The sequence below is a fragment of the Pempheris klunzingeri genome, chromosome 3, assembly GCF_042242105.1.
Source record: "Pempheris klunzingeri isolate RE-2024b chromosome 3, fPemKlu1.hap1, whole genome shotgun sequence".
NCBI lineage: Eukaryota > Metazoa > Chordata > Actinopteri > Acropomatiformes > Pempheridae > Pempheris > Pempheris klunzingeri.
Genome location: NC_092014.1, coordinates 22,124,566 through 22,143,656, shown reverse-complemented (window position 1 = coordinate 22,143,656; position 19,091 = coordinate 22,124,566). Strand labels below are relative to the sequence as shown.

General features: G+C 42.3%; 4 protein-coding genes across 5 annotated transcripts; 3 read left to right on the top strand and 1 right to left on the bottom strand.

Moving 5' to 3' along the window:
• Positions 1 to 381: 381 nt before the first annotated feature.
• zp3c (zona pellucida glycoprotein 3c) lies at positions 382 to 2,895 on the top strand. The gene is made up of 8 exons (XM_070828498.1): positions 382 to 626; positions 713 to 819; positions 963 to 1,066; positions 1,791 to 1,971; positions 2,053 to 2,176; positions 2,256 to 2,344; positions 2,514 to 2,587; positions 2,735 to 2,895. Exons 1-8 carry the CDS (start codon positions 459 to 461, stop codon positions 2,893 to 2,895), a joined length of 1,008 nt encoding a protein of 335 aa, XP_070684599.1. The 5' UTR covers positions 382 to 458.
• Positions 2,896 to 2,995: 100 nt separating this feature from the next.
• LOC139199189 (inositol 1,4,5-trisphosphate receptor-interacting protein) lies at positions 2,996 to 5,399 on the bottom strand. Its single transcript, XM_070828218.1, has 2 exons — positions 5,310 to 5,399; positions 2,996 to 4,983 (listed from the first exon to the last, which is right to left on the bottom strand). The coding sequence occupies exon 2, from the start codon at positions 4,969 to 4,971 to the stop codon at positions 3,073 to 3,075; it is 1,899 nt and encodes a 632-aa protein (XP_070684319.1). The 5' UTR covers positions 4,972 to 4,983; positions 5,310 to 5,399; the 3' UTR covers positions 2,996 to 3,072.
• A 1,755-nt stretch (positions 5,400 to 7,154) lies between these two features.
• Positions 7,155 to 9,474, top strand: calhm1b (calcium homeostasis modulator 1b). The gene is made up of 2 exons (XM_070828530.1): positions 7,155 to 7,700; positions 8,962 to 9,474. Exons 1-2 carry the CDS (start codon positions 7,155 to 7,157, stop codon positions 9,472 to 9,474), a joined length of 1,059 nt encoding a protein of 352 aa, XP_070684631.1.
• Positions 9,475 to 11,878: 2,404 nt separating this feature from the next.
• On the top strand, positions 11,879 to 19,087 carry LOC139223803 (RING finger protein 122). 2 transcript variants are annotated; one of them, XM_070855804.1, is made up of 8 exons: positions 11,879 to 11,989; positions 12,083 to 12,520; positions 12,714 to 13,083; positions 14,699 to 14,852; positions 16,236 to 16,278; positions 16,805 to 16,846; positions 17,555 to 17,637; positions 18,214 to 19,087. In XM_070855804.1, exons 3-8 carry the CDS (start codon positions 13,059 to 13,061, stop codon positions 18,332 to 18,334), a joined length of 468 nt encoding a protein of 155 aa, XP_070711905.1. In that variant the 5' UTR covers positions 11,879 to 11,989; positions 12,083 to 12,520; positions 12,714 to 13,058; the 3' UTR covers positions 18,335 to 19,087. The 2 variants fall into 2 exon arrangements, with proteins under 2 accessions (XP_070711905.1, XP_070711913.1); XM_070855812.1 differs by lacking the exon at positions 12,083 to 12,520.
• The last annotated feature ends 4 nt before the right edge of the window (positions 19,088 to 19,091 follow it).

Below are 19,091 nucleotides of genomic sequence, written 5' to 3'. Positions count from 1 at the left end.
AAAGCAGTCGGGTGCAACACCACCATCATGTGCTACCTGTTTGAGTGAGGCCTCAGCTTTAGTGGGAGACAGCTGCAAGAGAGAAGATGGTGCTGATGCGTTTTGGGCTTTTATTGTTGCTTTTTTGTTCTGCCTATAGTGATCAGTACAGTTCAGCTGGCTATGGCCCATTTGTGAAAAATCCTGACGAGGAGTGGGAGAGCATGAAGACAATAACAGGTGACGAAGTGACGGAAGCCTCACCTGAAACTGATTCCTGGGCTGCACCACTTGGTCGATCTTCACAACCTAAAGCAAAGATTGTTACTGAGTTTAGAGCTGTCACGGGCGCCCAGGACTACAGAAAGCTTTTCAAGCCAGAAAAGAGAACTAGACGCCTCCCTGACTTGGCCAGGAAAATATTACTTCAGGGTTCTATCGCTACTCCAGTCACTGAAAACAGACCTAATGTGGCTGAAATGCTGTGCCACTTTGACAGAATGTATGTGAGAATCAAGAAAGAGGTCTTTAATAGCAGGGATGCATATAAGTATTTGAAACTAGGCAACTGTCCCGTTAACCAAGGTACTACAACATATTACTATCTCCTGTACCTTCTGAGAACTGACTGTGGATTCAGGACAGAGGTTGGTGATTTTTATTTACACTTTTTTTTTTTTTTTTCTCAAATGCTTTTCTGCTTCAAACCAACTTGTTTCCATTTTTGTTCCAGAATACTCCAGATTTTGTCCTCATTACCAATACGCTCCGCTATGAGCCAACTGGTGTAGTTCTGAGGGAAATGCCGTTTCAAATTCCCCTGCGATGTGAATTGCCCAGGTAAGATTTCAAGTTTTTACCAGTCTGAAAATTTTAGTTTAAGGGTTTTGATTTCAACAACATTTGGCATAATAAAATAAGGCAGTCAATGTTGGCTGTTCTCTTCCAGTATTGAATTAACAGGCATTTTTCCCTGACTACAGATTTTTTCACTCTTATAAAGTTGGCTTCCACCCCAAACTGCAAGGAGGCACCATTTTCAAGGCACTCCAACCAAAAAGTAGTTTCACCCTTAGTCCTCAAGATGGTATGTGCCTTTTCAATTCAATTTTATTTGTATAGCCCAATATCACAACGGAGTGTCTCATAGTGCTTTACAAAGTTCACTGAAATAAACAAGTGTAAGCGAACAAACAATCTAATAATTGACTTGACTCCTGGCATGTGATTCTATTAACATTTGAAGATTTCAGCATAGTTTTTCCCACAAGTTGATGCACAGGAAATGGCTTAACAGCTTAAATGAGTGACTGAAAGGCCTTTTGCAAAGCAAGACATTTGCTGCTCAGTCTAGATATGCACCTTGGACAGTGTTGGTTAAATTCTATGTAGTGTGGTGGGAAATGGTACTGACATGGCATAAATTGGCTGTCTGGCTTGCTCTCAAAGGGTTCTGCATATGAAGGGGAAACAAAGGGAAGGACTTTTGTGGGACTTGTTCAGCATCATTTGTGCTAAACTCACCTGACATTGTGACTGGGAAAGCTGGTGTTCAAAATTGAGGACCATCTTATTTGATAAAAATTTTCCATTACCACTTTTCATGCCACCATGGTATGGTCTGACGCAAGCATGCAATATTATAGAATGTACTGAAGGTATTCTATGTATGTTCAGACACGGGTAACATTTCCAGACTTTTCACTTAGGTTTTTTTTTTTTTTTTTTTTTTTTAAACAGTCACTTGGATGATCATGTATTGCAGCCCTCTTAATTTAACAATCTAAATCTGTACCTCCAACTTGCCACAGCATCAGGGAATGAAATCACTGGTACCAGAACCTACACTTTGGGTGAGGAAATGTTCTTTGAGGCTAAGCAACCTGGTGGCGCTCTATCTTCAAGTCAGAGGATTTACATCAACAAGTGCTTCATGACTGCCTCCCAAGACCCCAAATCAAGTCCTAAATATACATTCATTGACAACCAAGGGTAAGACTTCAACTATTTCAGAATGACAATGGGCATTACATGGTGGTCACATGTGACCGTGCATATTCTCTCCAATTGCAGCTGTATGATTGATGGTAAGGTGACTCCAAAGTCAAAGTTCCTTGCTGGTACTTCAAAGCTGGTCCTGAAGTTCAAAGTGGTTGCTGTGATTTTCAAGGACTTGGTTTCTGCCTCATCAGCACAGGTACTGTTCAGAACAAGTGGTACAGAGCACTATACTGTCAAAATAAAATGGCTAAATAGTGAAATCCAATGTCTTGCAGCAATTCTACATGCACTGTGAGATCGCCGTAGGCACACTTGCTCCAACTCCAACTTCAAAGGCTTGCAATTACAGGCCAGATACAAATGCGTGAGTCCAGCCAAAGTCTTTCACCCACAGGTTAAGGTAGCTTGCTCTTGAATGTCGTGTAGGATGAACTGTGCAGTCAAAACCCCTCAGCAGTGCCATGTCAAGCACAGCACCCTGCAGTTACTGCATTGCTGTCAGTTTTCTAGATGACCTTTGACCTTTGTTTTAGGTGGGAGGAGCTGTATGGTGATAACTTGGTGTGCCGCTGCTGTTCATCAACCTGTATGTCGTCGTCACCTAGAGGTAACCTCCCCCTCATCATCCTCAACTGACACTGCTTTCAATTTCCAATGTACAGAAGACTGCAAATCTAATTGGTCAAAACTTGGTGTCAATGATTCATCCTCTAAACTACACTTCTACAAATTAAATCTTTGTCCATTTCAACAGCTTCGGGTAATGTCATCTCAAGTCACTCTTGGAAGGTCAACATGGGCAGCAAGGACGAGCAGGATGACCCTTGGAAATCCTCTGAAACTCCATTTAGCTGGGAGGAGTCTGGCACGGTGGAGCATGAGGACCTCATGAGCTTGTTGGAGCAGGATGACTAAGAACCATGTAGAAATGATCAGAGTTTGAAATAAACTTTTTCCTCATACTTGAAGTCTCTTTATTGCACCATATGCTATTGGAACAAATCATTCACTGTTCTTGGTGTAAAGATGCCAAAACTAAATTGTACACTTTCAAAACTGAAATTGTTGTAAATGGAATAACTGGCTCTGGCATTAAACACAATCGTTTATCAGTAGGTGTGAATTTTGAAGCATTTCCTGGAAATGCATCACTGCGTTTTTGTAGATGCAGTTGTGTACCACCAGGGGATGGAAGAGATTCACTGTCTTTGCTTTAGTAAATTCAGCAGGGAGCTCAATAACCTTCTGTGTTAAAGGGTTCCCAATGAGAACATGGTGCAGCAGCTTCTTCTCAAGGCTTCTCTCCATGAAGTCCAGTAGGTCTCGCAGCCTGCACACCACATGGCTGGGATTCCACTGTGATGGGTCTTTGGTTAAAAGCAGATGCATTAGGGCAATTTTGAAATGAGAGAACTTGAGACCACTACTCCCTGACAGTGCTGTCTGCCTCTTGTGGAGGAAACTTGCAATTTCAAGAGTTTGCATGTGGCATGAGTTTCTTGGGAGATGTTGAGAGATTAGTTTTAAGAAACTATCTTCATAGCTCATCAGGGAGAGCGTCCAGAGAGCATCCAAGTTGTTTGGGGAGGAAGGAGTAATGAAGAAATGAGCATCAGCATTGAATTTAACCACAGGATTCATAGTGAAGCTGATCTTCTTCCCTGATCTGAATCGAACTTGCAGCGCACCTGGAGCATCCATGTATCGAATGGTCAGTTCAAAATCATACTTATGTGATATCCGTGCCCACGCTTGTTTAATGGTGCTCTGAAACCATCTGGTGACCTGTAATTTCGACAGGAACGTGGAATTCTTCATGCAAAGGAGGCCATCACAAACATCAGTAACTGTCTTTACTTTCTCCGTTTCACAGTGCAGCAGGCAAACCATATCATCTGCGTCAGGAGTCTGACAGTGGCAGCCATTTTGGATCTCCTTATTTTCCACCAGCTTTATTTGACCGCAGACTTGCAAATCTGCCAGCAGGTCGCTCGCCTGGTTGTCGGAGAGCAGACATTGAAAACTATACGGATTGGGTGGGGTAAAGGGAACAATGAAATCACACACATCTACCACCTGAGCATCCCCAATCAACATACCGCCATTTCTAACACTGTCAGTCCTCATGGCATCCAAGAGATCATTTGCAAACCCTTCCAAAAACTCCCCCTTCCACTTGTTATCAGCTGAGACTTTAACACATTTAGAATGAAGTAGCTGCAGAGTGTCTCTGTCTGGTAGAGGAACTTCAGCAGAAGTGCAGGCCCTGGTTTCTTCTTGCTTCTTTTGGGAACTTCTCCCAAGGTATTTCCTAAAGAAGCGGATCATGGAAATGACGGAGAACATGTTCCATATGTACCAGAGGAGTTCACTCTCCCAGTCAGCGTTCACCCTCTCTGAGGTTTCATTTTCTGATGTCTTGGTGTGGAGGTGTGACAGAGGTGATTCTTGTTCTTCGGAGCTGGTCACTTCCCTCTCCTCAAGCTTTTCCTGTTGCCCCTGTGGTCTGCCTGAGCCATCATTCTGGATGTGCTCTCCCTCTTTATTCTTCATATCCTGCTGTAAGTTTCCCTCTAGCTCTTGATCAATTTGAGAAGTCCCAGGTTCACTTCTGGAGATTTTTGGCAGAAGTGGATCTGACTTAGCTACAAAATGTCCCCCCTCTGGTAATTTGTGATCAGCACTGTCTTCCTCTGAGTTTTGCTTGGTGACTCTCCCATCTTCCAAGACTGACATTTGATCTTTACCATGTTGATCAGACTGATTTTGTTCCTTGGGAGTGTTTTTTATGTCATCCCCGTCAGTGTGCATCATTTCCTCACTGACACGTGCCTTTTCATGGTCCAGTTTATCTTCTCCTCTCATCAGCCCCTCTTCGTACCTTTCCATGCCCCCTGAGGTGACATTATCCCATTCCTCAAACCCGGGGTCATCCCTGGGATACGTTAGGAGAATCAGAGCTGCAAACACTCTCAACAGAGTATCTTGCATCGTCAATACTGTCTGTGAATAAGCCAAACAGCATAAAGAATTGTTTTAGTGACAATTTCAGTGATTTTAAAGGTGCATTGCTGTTGCTGGACTATGTAGAAACTAACAGTTGAGTAAAAATTCGGCAATAATATGTAAAAATTCTTAATGAGAAACATTCCTGCTGGCAAATTTCACAGTGATGCAAAGCAAGTTAGACAGAAGCTACTTCCTCGATGGCCTGGAAGCATCCTCTTTACTCATTTGTTATTGCATTCTCCATCAAATTCTCCATCAAACACAACTGATTATTATAATTTATCATTATTATATTTAATGAGAGGAATAAGAATACGCACCAAAAGAAGTGATAATGTTTTTTCAACACTGCAACGCTCCGGTAACGTGTGAGTAGGTGCAAAGGAGGAAGCAAGAGACTAACCTCACACAGGCTCAGTGATCTCTTCCTATTTTAGATGTGGTTGTAGGTTGTCTTTCGTCACTTATTTCCTGCACACCCTGCCCATGTGTGAGAAAGCTGTGACTTCCGGTGCGTTGAGCTGCATGTTCAAAAGAGTCTGAAATGAACCATATACTGTGGATCACTGGATGAATCATAAACAGTTTAAATGACAATATATTATCTTTTGGAGGACGAAGCATTCGGCCACATGTATTAAAACAAGAACTATGTATGGAAGTGCGTCTCTGCAGGGCCGCTACCTTTTGTCCTTGTGGGCTTTCAACTGGTTTGTCGAGCTCTGCCTTGTTCAGTGGGCGCAGTTGAGTCCAAACAGCTTTGTTAAAATCTAGTAGCAAATCCCTTGGAGATTTAATATTTATCATATTTTGCATTTGAGAAGCCATTATCCCGTCATTTATTTGGTTATGATTTAACAAGCAGAAAGGGATTCACCCTTCACCTCTTAGACAACAACCAAATCTTCCCAACCAAAGCCACAGATATTTGAATGGTTCGAGGCCTTCTTTGCATGTCTGCATCGTTACGGCTACAGCTTAAACAACACTGCATCCCAGAGGTTCGCACAACTTGAGTTGACACAACAACATACTACGTTCATGGAAGAAAGAAAAAACATTAACGTGAGTGGTGACAGGACTGACACAACGTTTTTTTTCTGAGCACCGAAACAGGTTTACTTTGGAGAAAGTGTGGTTTGAATGAGGATCTGTTGTTACATCACACTGAACACAGGTGCCTGTGAAGGGAGGGGCACGATGACAGATGATGTGGTCGGCTTTGAACATCACCACAGAGAGTTCGAGAAGCACCTTTCATTCGGTCAGAGCTGCCAGGTCTGATTAGAATATAAAGAAAGACAAGCTGTTTGCCATGGACGTTGTCATTATAGGAGTTTTTCCTTGCGTTTAGTTCATTCACTCCTAAAAAAAAACAAGGTGAGTGTGTTTGTTACTACGTATGCTAGACTTTGTATTATCCTCTCTATATCAAACGGATGAAGCTGGGATGTTTCTGCATGTAAGCTGGTTTATTTGGTAATATGAGCACATTCTGGTACTCTCAAATAAGGCATCCTTTATGAGGGGTTTATATTTGCTTTATTAATAGTTATTACATCATTTAATAATGTTTTATAGAACATTAATGATCCATTAACAAAAACAACTTTTGGATTGTCGGGTTATGAAAAGTCTCAGTGGCTGCTGAGCCTCAACTCTTGCCGGAAAAAGGCTGCAGAGCATCTCAACCAGAATGTATTAACTTTTTATGAATACATTTGGATTATTACACACAACCTTTAATGAAGTTAACATTTATAATTAAGACGTACTAACTTTTGTTGTAGACTGACTAGAAAGTGAGAAACTCTTTGTTTGGGACTTGTTAGATATAATTTACAATCTCTCTGTCCAAAAAGGTGTTCTTATCAATTGGCCCTGGCGTTTTATAAAACATCAATGAACAATTAATGAACCATTAATAAACCCATTCAGTCCAACTCAATCAGAAAATAGTGAAGCGATTCCTACTACACCTTCATTTAACACAATTGGAAAACAGTTGAACGGTTCTCCAGTGCATTTTGTGCCCCATAATGCCACAAAAAAAATATTGCTGTGGCCTCTTTTCTTCCACCTTTGCACTGATTAATTCCAAACTCCTGTACTTATTTTCATAGACCTAATTTCATCTGAACTGAAGCTCCACCACATCTCCCAGGATGGATAAGTTCCGTATGATGTTCCAGTTCCTTCAGTCCAACCAGGAATCTTTTATGAATGGGATCTGTGGTATCATGGCACTAGCTAGTGCACAGATGTACTCTGCCTTTGAGTTCAGCTGCCCCTGTATGCCAGAATACAACTACACCTATGGGATCGGACTGCTCATCATTCCACCTATATGGTTCTTCATGTTAGGTTTTGTATTGAACAATAATGTGTCAGTGCTGGCAGAGGAGTGGAAAAGACCCACTGGGAGACGGACAAAGGACCCGAAAATCCTTCGCTACATGCTTTGTTCAATCACACAGAGATCCTTGATAGCACCTGCAGTGTGGGTGTCTGTCACTCTCATGGATGGGAAGAGCTTCCTCTGTGCTTTCAGCATCAACTTGGATATTGAAAAGTTTGGGAATTACAGCCTCCTGAAGGAGATGTCGGAGACAGACAAGATGAAACTGCTGGCAAGGATTCCATGCAAAGACCTATTTGAGAATCAGGAAATAAGGGTTGCAGCATCACGATACATCAAGTGTATATCACAGGTAGCCTGCTGATTTTGTTCTCCACTTCTCTGTGAATGGGTCGAAACTGAGGGCTGACGACCTTTTGACAAAGACAGACCTGGAATCTAAGTAGATAATTTTAAAAACTAAACGTCAGGTAAATGGCACATTCAAATAGCAAAGGAAGAACTCTGAAACTAAATGTAAAAATCTGAATTGAAGTGGCTAATGGTGTTAGCTATAATTAGTTGGAAATTTGGAGTCAGCAAGGTTAGCTGGCTAAGTCACGACAACATGGCAACACTACACTTTTTAGACAGAAAAAAAGAGCATGTATTCTACATCTACTGACACCAGGGTCGTAGCTACCTCGGGCCTTCTCACAACAGACATTTTGACATGTCACAGTAGGATAAGCACTGGCATCAATAATATGTTGTGGTCGAATTCCATTTAGCTACCTCAGTTTTAGGGTCCTGGTAGTGTGTACACCGGCTCACTGTCACATTGTCATGGCTCACTGGGACACATAAATAGAACAGAGCTGTTTCTACACCTGTGCTTTTACTACCGCGACCAATCAAATAGTTTGCTGGGTGGCATGACCTGTGTCTTCAATAGGCCTCTATTGAAGACACAGGTCATGTCATCTGTATTGAAACCTGGGGATTACACCATAACACAATTGAGATATTGTTTTAATTATACTGTGTTTCCCTTGAGTCTCTGATTATAAGATTTGCACAGTGAATGTTTATTAGTGAAAGATCAATCAGTCAATTTAAGCGTGGCTAAAAGTTTAGGGACCCGTTCAGCAGGCAAGTTTCCCAACTTCATCACAGGACATGATGACTAAGCAAATTAAATTTTCCTCACTTTATTCCTTAAAAAGTGTAGTTAACTTAAATCTCCCCACCCGACTCTAGCCTTGCACTTTGAGCTCACTGAAGCTTTCCTGTTCGCTTATTAGAGGGATAGATAAGCCTCTAAATTTATTATTCATGGAGCTGGGACCTATTTCAATCCATCCAAAAACACCCACTCTGTTATTTAGGTCTTTGATCAGCCGAAGGGCAATTATACAGGCTTAAAAGTGAGATGTCTCTAAAAAGTCTATTGATATACAGATTCTGTTAATGAGCTATGAAACTGTCAGGAAGCTTGTCAACCAAGATATGCTTTCTCAATCACATCTTGGACTATTTGACGGCTGGTCAGACAGAATGAAGGAATCAAGATGTGCAAAATTCAGTAGTCATTTTGCTACACTGGTATATTTATTAATGTCTGTATTTTACAGGCATGTGGATGGATGTTTTTGCTCATGATGACCTTCACGGCCTTCCTGATCCGAGCCATTCGACCATGCTTTACCCAGGCCGCCTTCCTCAAGACCAAGTACTGGTCTCATTACATCGACATTGAGCGCAAAATGTTCGATGAGACCTGTAAGGAACACGCCAAGAGTTTTGCCAAGGTTTGCATCCACCAGTACTTTGAGAATATCAGTGGGGAGATGCGCAGCTTCCACCACCATCGCTCCAACAAGGATGACAGCGACGGGGAAGATGAAGATAAGAAGAGAAGCGATGAAGAGAGGCTTCTTGGTATCAGGGCCCAGGATGATATGAATAAAGTTTTATGGAACTGGCACACCTGTAAGCCAGCTCTGACTCTAAGAAAGGACCAAATGAATGATGAAAACAATGGCAGAGTGAATGGAGAGGCCAATGGTGCAGCAAATGGATTTGTAAAGGGACACACCCATGACGTGGAGAAAAAGGAATGGGCAGTGTATTATAGCAAAGTTTGAAGAGCTCAAAGGGACAAAGAAAAACTTGTATTCTTTAACCGTCAGACAATTATGTTGTTTCAGGAATAACTTTGTTGAGTTTGTTAGAAATTACATAGTGAGATCCAGTTGAATTATATATTTAGTTTTTTTACATCTAACATAGAACATATATGGGACTCTGGTTTGAATGCAATGCATAAGTGACTGATGGTACAATACTTGAACATAATACCCACAAAATGGGACTAATTCACATTGTCAACATATATCTGGTTCACATACAGTTCAGTTTACTCAGAGGATGACTGGATGTAGCCCAAAACGTGTTGATTTATTTGCAAGTCATGAATTACTGAAAACACCGCTCTGAAATCTGAAGTCTGTAAATACTTGGCTAAAGAAATAGAGCTGCTGTATCAGGCTGATAGTAAAACATTATTACAGCACACTGGAGAGTCCTCATTGATAACACTAATGAGTGTCTGTTTGGCTCTCAAGTGCGGGGCCTCTATAAATATTCCCCGGGTACAAAACAGAAAATGTTACCATGGGTCATATGAACAAAGAGAGAAGCTGCATGCACTTCAAGCCCGTGCTGCTTCTTGCTTCAAAGCGAGACCATGAAAGAAGAAATAACACCATCTTTCTCCTACAACTGAAAACTTGAATTCAGAAGTAATGAAGCACAGTCTTGCTAAATTCAGTACACTCAGAAGTGTCACTGAAAAAGCCTTACTAGTAGCTTATAGTGGTAACTGTTCTAGCTAACCTAGACAAGATGTCTGGTCTGACTTTGTGGCTCTTCTACACGTATGTTACTGTTACACTGCATTTTAAAATTTACCATTATCCTCTTAACTGCCACATGTGACCACAGTGGTCCCTGTTCAGCAAAGTTGGTATAATTCCACTTCATTTTTTATTTTGACTTGAGACAAATACTTTATCTGCGCTGGCCTCTGTAACAAGACGCTTATTAAATGATGATGTTAAAATATCAACTTGGCCGTTCAAAAACGATGCTTCCATTAGAACATCTGTATGATGTTAGTTTATTATGCTTTGCAAACACGTTTCTGGCCTTAATACTTGCTGTGAGCAGATAACCCTGCAATGCTGCTCTATTTCCAATCAGGCAAACCTATGATTTATGCAAAAACAAAAGGCTGTGCGTGCCAAAACAATTTACATGTCACTAAAAAGACAAGGTCAACATTTGCATTCTCGTTTTCTTGCTCAGTCCTCAGTTTCATCAGTCACTCCTTTGTAAAAAAAAAAAAAAAAAAGCCTTTTCTCTGAGGAGGAATTGTCCTCTTTGTTTGACACAGCCTTCTCAATATCTTTTACAGCAATTTATTTACTGTTGAATATGTATATCCTGTGAATATTTTTATATTCTGCACGTCTTCAGGAAGCTGTCGATACAATGTTTTTCTGATGCCTGGCAAGAGGACATGCTGTTAGCAGAACCACCATCCTTCACATGCCAACAATGACAACACAACCCTGTGGCTACAGTCATCTTTGACTGTGAGACCTGTAAACACCCGACAATTCATGCAGTGTATTAAGGTCTTTATTTATGCCCATGCATCTGTGCGGTCAATCCAGCTGTTCCTAAGTATTCAGCAGCAGTAATGTCATTACTACAGGAGGGGTGGGAGGAGGGGAGGGTGAATGAAAATGGCATGGATCCCATTGAAGCCTCTCCCTCCCTCCCCCTGGGGATTGGTGGAGCAGCACTCCCCTTGACCGTCTCGCAGCTCGCCCAGTAGCCCAGCAGCTGTTCGCTCCCTCAGCGAATTGGCAGCCAGGGCCGCTGGTGTGGGGGTGGACGTGCAGCCAACGTCTTTGTCCAGGCTGTGATTTTTCTCTCTGTCTCCCTCTTTTCTCTCTTGTTATTATTTTCCTTCATATCTTGCTCTTCTGTTGCCTCTATTGCGAGAGAGACCTCCTCCCCTGCTCTACCTGCCTTGTTCCTTGTCCTCTGCAAAAGAGTGACATGGTGTTTTGAATCTAGACCAAACGAACCCAACATGAAAAATAATCGAATGGAGGGAACTGGTGAATGAGGTTGCATCATCTCTTCTTCAGCCGTCCTCCACTTCACACAAATGGCTTTGTTTTGGTTGTCAGGACATCAGCCATGCGCATGTTACTGACCAAGGCCTCCCTTGACTTTGCTGCAAATGTCTCTCTTGTCTCCCTCTCACATATACATGCACAGGGGTGTGCGCACACAGACACACACACATCAGCATGCTTGCAGGCGCCCTATTCGTCAGTGTCTGGCTCATTCTGCCTTCCTTCTGCCTACAGATTGGAGGACAGAGGTAGCGAGGGAGGGCTGAGGGAGAGGAGAGTTGCGAGGCAAAACGGCTGGTCACATGAGCAGAGATCTGTTTACAAACCCAAGGCAGAGCAGAGCGAGAGCAAGGGGAGGAAGGGAGAGGCGAATTGCAGGCTCTCTCTGAGCACCATTAAGGATTGAAAAAGCAAGAGGGGAAGCCTGCCATGACAAAGCCAGCTGGAGGTGGGAAAGACTAAATACGACACACACGCAGACACACTCGTGCACACACACTGCCTTTGTCTCTGATTTTTTTTTTCTTTTTTTCAATTGAAGGAGCAGATGGTTAGAGGGAGAGTAGGATCCCCCCCACGCACACACAAACATGCACTGACTGACACACAAACGCACAGACTCACCAGCAAAATACCAAGCCCAGCTAGAGGACTGTTGTTGACTGCATGGAGCTGTCCTCACTTTGTTTGGGCTTAGAGGGAAGCACATCTTTGCCTTCTGTACTGGGGAGGAATACCCACTGCAAGATCAGAGGACTGGAGGAGGAGACAACAGAGGAGAGCAGAGGGGGATGAGACTTGTGAAAATCCTCTGTTAAAAAAGCAGCTTTGGGAGGAAGACAAAGCACAGACTAATGCCAGATAATTACCTTCATTGGACGAGGACTGTCATTTTGAACGGTGGCTGTCATTGAATTTGGTGAGGAGACGATACAGCAGACACAAAGTGAAGTCAAAGAGGCCCTTTTCGGCTGGAAATGTAAGTATTTCCTGTTACCGAGCAGCCTGTGTTGTTTATGACATTGTGCCTGAGTGAGATTCAGCTTTTCACAATAACAACTCCTCAGTAACACATGGTATGAGGCATCTGAAAAACAATCATGTCTTCTCAACAAGATTTCTTTGTCTCTTCTTCTCTCTCCTGTGATGACATCATTCTCACTGGGATCCAGGAGCACGTGAGGTCTTCGGTCCCGGTCCAAACCCCAGTACCAAATCTCCCAATCTTTACACGGAGTGGTTAATCCAGATTTGGAAATGCTGGGCAGCACAGACTGCTGAGCCAACAAAACCCCACCTCGCGAGGATTTGTGGAATCTGGACAAATCTGAAAATCTTGATGGTTGTTTTTGGAGGAGCTGAAACAAACCAGGGAGCGAGAAATCCAGCTCAGGGTGACTGAATCCAGGCTCCAAACAGATTCAGTGTCCGGAGCTCCATCCCACGAGCTTGGCTCCTCTCCAGCCTTCTCCTGACAGGGCCTGAATATACTGCTGCTGCCCTGGGAGTCAAATTTCATGCAACCATTCCAATGGTGTAACGGTAAGTGAGTGGATTTCTCTGCCTTCTGCCAAATACAAGAGGTGGTAGCACGTGTACTTTCTTGTATCTCATAAACTAAGTTACTTAGTTGCTGGCTGCCAGCTTATGGGATCCACATAATGGATGTACTTGTGAAATGGTGAACTACGGAGAGAGTGGAGGCCTCAGTTAAAATAAGCCACATTCAAGGTCATGTTTGTTTGACAGCTAAAGATATTTAATTCTCAACCCCTATTCCACATTTTTGTTTTGTTACCGTTGACTGATTCTGCAGTCAGTCCATGCCTGCTTCATTATTGCAGCCCTCATTATGCTACCCTAGGTCTTCCCTACAACCCCCCCTCGACCATGTAAATCCCCCAAACCCCAGCCATGTTAAATTATCCAACCCATACCCCCCACAGTGTGCAAGCTGTACTCATTCATTCACTCTAAAGAGAGACACATGGACATTTAAAGGCTGGCAAAGAGCATCCTCGCTGCAAATTAATAGGAACACATGTGGCCTGTGGAAATGGGGCTTCCTCTACTATTGTTTTACCAAATGGTACTTTAGTCCCCAGAGTTCATCCTATTTAATAGACCCCACCCCCTGCCACCTGCAGCACACACACACACACACACACACACACACACACACACGTTTCTGTCTAACAAATACATGCAGACAGACCCATCCAACCCCCAGCCCAGTGCTGTCTGTCTGTCTCGCTCTCTCTCTCTCTCTCTCTCTCTCTCTCACACACACACACACACACACACACACCTCTATAGAGTCTGTGGAACAGATGGTGGTGTGGCGGAAGTGCTGTCTGTCCTCCATTTTTGTCTTGTTCACAGCCAATTAACGTGCAGTCCTATGAGCTCCTCAGTTGCCACCACAGTGCCAGTCACAGCTTCCTGGAGACACCTGCATCCTGACAAAACACCAACTACTACGTCGATCTCCCACCCGAATATTTTACCGTCAGTGAGACTCCTAAATCTGTGGAAACGAGCCAGATCACCAGCGTAGTTAATGATTAACAATCTCCACATTCCTCTTTCCCCTCACTGTGCATATTACTATAGTTTTTACTGTTCGACAATAATAATTAAGGCTAACCTTTTCCTCAACAAAGGCAAATGGTTTTCACAGATCTTGAGAGCTTAGCTGCCCTCCAAACTCATAACAGTGCAATTGTCTGTCCAAATTGCAGCACGGAAAGTTTATGCTACTAATTTAGACTTTGGCTGTCAATGCTAGCAAATGCATACTGTAGATCTTAGGGCAGCTTTGGTGGTTATAATGAGTGAGTAAACAATGAAGTTGCAAGACTGGCTATTGTTTATTACACTAGCTCTCTGTTTCAAGGAGGAAAAAAAGCAGTTTAAAGGCTGTAAACAAACTAAAGATACAGAAACCTATGAATAAAAAGCTTATCTTTCATGATTGTCCCATAGAATGACAATTATTGTCCCATAGAAGTTACCACATTTCTTACTCCACAGAAAATATAGAGAGAAATAATTTATTGAACTTACTTGAGAGAACATGTTGGACTCTTAACCCTATAGGGTAACAGTTAATTGCATATTAAGTATTTCATCTGTATCTGCAAACTCTTCCTGGCAGGATGCCTGTGTGGTTTGGGTTCTCAGCGCTCTGAACACTACTGCAGCATGACGTCTGACATCTATCACCTCCCGCTCAATGTGTATGTCATTGTGCTGGGCATTGGCCTCTTCGTCTTCATGCTCAGCCTCATCTTCTGCTGCTACCTTTTCAGGTAGGTGGAGGAGGTCTGGGAGGAACATGGAGTGGGTGGCTGAAAATTAGAGGAAAAAGAGAGGGTGAGAAATGAGGGGGGAAAATAGGAAGTACAAAAAGAGGTATGACGATACAGGAAGAGGGAAATCCAGTGACAGAGTTTTTTGGCAGTTTGGACAAGCATTGCAGTGCAGTGTGCCACAACCACTACAAGTTAGGCAAAACATTAACCAGGCCGCTATATCTGCCAGTATTAGCATACTGCACATAGGCAACAGGCATTTTCTGTAGAGAGATGTCAATGGTATATTTGAGGACATTTTTAATCACTAGTTTGTCCAGTCACTAGTTTGTCCACCAAAGATCAATGACAAGCTTATCTTTCAACTACTTTGTATGCATATCTTAGCCTAATTAAGATGTTTATATTAACAACGGATGGAATGACCTCTTGTATTGTGTAAAAGGCTGCTGGTATTGATGAAGCAAAACAATTATCTTTCCAATTCTACAGAGCATTTGAGTACCTTACAGCTCATTGTTTTGGTTTACCAAATACTACTACAGTAAAAGCCAACATAGGGTAGCTGTGTGGCACTAAACTTACGTTCACCTGGTGGACACAAACACGACTCCAGATGATGCTGCTCAGTGACGGGTGCATGTGTAAATAAGTAAGTGTTTGCTAACATGGCCACCGTATCAACTTCATGAGGTGACATCATGTGAATTTTGATTATGCTGATTAATATTTACAGCTTACTGTGCTGCCCCAGTGCTGCCCCAGTGCTGCCCCAATGGGGCCAAAAAAACAGGATCTAAAATACAAAATGTAAAGTATACTTATGAAAAATGTTTGTTATGTATTTATTTTAAAACTGACACAATTATACATCAACATTAGATTTGATTTGATGATTATTGGCCTCAAAAATGTGGCACTGGCATGAGGCTGTAAATGGATGTGAATCAAAATCATAATAGATAATTTTATTATAATGAAAATAATCAATCAAGCTATGATTTGCAATCATATTTCTAGGAATGTACGCTGGTGCCAATTTAACCACAGTAATTAGACTGTAGCGTAGAGCTGATATGATATTCTGAGTTTTGATAAATAACATGGATAACTTCCCAATATTTGTTTTCCTTACATGCCTATAACTTGTGAGCAGTCCAGTCAAAGAGATTTTTCTCCCAGACTGACTGGCTGATTACATAATTGTCTGCAGCAGCATTTTGTTTTTTTTAATATTTTACCGTGTGATGCTCTCACAATCCCTTAGCTTCATCTCACGACTTCTTGCGGGGCACCACTGCCCCAAAATGGGTACCACTGAAATAACATACAGTTGTTATGACTTCTGCTGTACAGATGATATTTCTCTGCCTCTCTCAGGTTGAAACAACAAGGAACAAGGGAGCAGTTCAGCTACAATGAGGTATGTCACCGATGTATATGCCACTGTGGGTGAACATGTAACACCAGCTTCTGAGGCAGGTTATATATACCACTATAGCATTTCACACTGTTATCGTCAACTGTGAAACCTAACACCACACTTTCTAGATGACCTTGACTCCATCCATGCATCGCTACCTACACTCCGATACAAAACTGTTAACCCAGCAGGTAGCAGGGTGCGACAGTGTAGTGCTGTAGGTGTGGTGACAGTTGGTGACAATGTTTTCAGCTGTGGGGAAGGTTGAACTCCAGCTGCTGCAGTCTGTACAATCTGTATTAATAATTACTTTTTAAAAAAATGTAAAAAAAAAAAAAAAAAAAACATGCAACAAACCAAAGAGGACATGCCACTCTTACAGATGTATTAAACCAGTCACATCAGGACATTGAACCCATCTGAAGTGTTTGTTTTACACCATGGATTTTCTGCCAACATAATAGTGCTGACACATCACTCACATGACCCAATGCTTCTCTTCTTCCTCTCCCTTTTCCTACTGTAGGTGGTGCTGAAGGGAGCAAGCAAGAAACTGAGCCTTCTAGGAGTGAGTCAGTCTCTCTGCAGAAGCTTTTACACATCACTTGTGCAGGACATGCATGTTAAAACCTGCCAGCTGTACACATTTCATGCTACGCCCGCTGCTTCCGTGCTCAGCTCGGATGACCCAGTATGAGCTGGGAGGGTTCGACTGGTTAACTCAATCAATTTCTCCTCTCGGATGTGATTAGCATTCAGCACACACTCAGAGGAGATGTCCTGAAAATATCTTGTATCTCAAATGCAGCCATTTAAAAAAAAAAAAAAAAAAAAAAAAAGTCAGAGTGCTTGTAGCAGAATTTAGGACTCCAGGAATAACTGCACTCATTCAAAATGCATTATAAAAAGATCCCTTCTCTGTCTCTTGTGATTCGTGAAAACATTGCTTTTCTAAGTCCTTTCCTTTTTTTTTTTTTCCAAAGCAGTTTGGTGGTTAGGGGTAATTTTGGTTTTCTATTTAATGTCCGGTTTTTGTACAAGGGAAGGTTGAAAGAGTCCTGTTACTTGGAAATATTGTTAAGATAAAAGCGCCATTTCAAAATACATGCTGGTTATTGTGTTGTGCTTCAAATCTAGGTCAAATTAAATTAACTGCTCAAATTTACAAATGGCAATGTTCTTGGCTGTAATACAAGACCACTGTTGAATAGAGAAAAACAAATGGAAAAAAAACAACAAAAAAGAGAGTAACCTTGCTGTTGTTTTTTTCTTGCAGCAAACCTGTGCGGTGTGTCTGGAAGAATTCAGGACCAGAGATGAACTGGGAGTGTGCCCATGCTCACATGCATTTCACAAGAAGTGAGTGTTATTTAACTGGAAACTATGACTAAATAGATTTTTTTTTAAAGAAATTGCTCAGCAGTCTTCAGCTTTCTGGTTGAGAGTTTCATAAAAAGAAATATACCACTCTCCTCCCTGTGTAATAAATGCAGCCAGCAACTGATTATCTTATCTTAGCTTAGCTTAGTTTAGCTTAGCATCAAGACGAGAAGAAACCACCAGCCTATCCGAGTCTTCGCTGGTTGCCTGGCAACCTCGACGTGGCAAGGCTCAAAGAATTTACGTAGCGTAGCCAAAAAATAGTTTAGCACATACTCCTCGGAAAACCACAACTTGTCCATTTACACTTTGGTTTTTGCAGACTAAACAAACGAAATATTAGGTGCTAATTAGTGAGTTTTAGTGGCGCTGCTGAGTGGAATTTCTTACCTTTGGACAGAGCGAGGTTAGCTGTTCCCCCGAGCTTGTAGCCAAGCAGGCTAAACTAGCTTAAATTGCTGATGGTTATTTTTAGCGTTGAGTTACTCAGTAAGCTGAATTCTGTTGTCATGTTGTGTTGTTTTTAAGCTTAAACTGTTTTTTTTCTCCTGTCAGGTGCCTGCTGAAGTGGCTGGAGATCCGCAGCGTGTGCCCCATGTGCAACAAACCCATCCTCCGGCTCCACACAGACGCCCCCCAGGGTGCCGAGGGTCCAATGGACCCGGAGGAGGTGTGAGGGAGCTGGGGAAGGAGGAAATCGGACTCCCCTTACAGAAAACACACACATTAAATACACTAGGGATGATGGACCGTGGTCATCTATAAGACATCTCACAGGAAATGTTGATAATGATCCCAAGTGGCCGCCCTGCTGCTGACCTCTGAGCAATACGCCTTGGTGGGAATTGGATATTGACAGCACCAAAATGATTTGGTCAGATCAGTCAGGGATGGATAGGGGTGGATGGATAGGACCTTCTCATAAAAATGCTCCTAGTTCTACTTCCATATTGCACTGTTCACCAAAAAAAAAGACAGGAAAAGGAGCCACATTAGAGAGCAGGATATCATTGCCACTGTCACTGGACGACTAGTGCAGCACTGCCAGAGACCAACAACACTTCAGGCATTGAGCAGGACATCAGAGTACAGGATCAGTATGGATACCTCTAAGATCTCAGGGGTGTTACCAATACAGCCAGCACAAACCATGTCAGTCACCCTATAACCCTGTGCCACACATGCATCTTCAATACTGCCAATGTAAGTGAAAAACGCTCCAGCAGCCACAACTTCCAGCTGAAAGACCAGCGGGATTACAACCATGACGATTTAAGTAGACAATATTGTTACCAATTGTATCCCAGGCCCTTTCCTTTTAAAAAGAGACTGATAGAAAACTAGTCTTGCCTGTATGTATTGTATGTAAACATGTCCCTATATATTGTTATTTTGTATTTGTTGCTTTTAAATAAAACGTCACGTAATGTATT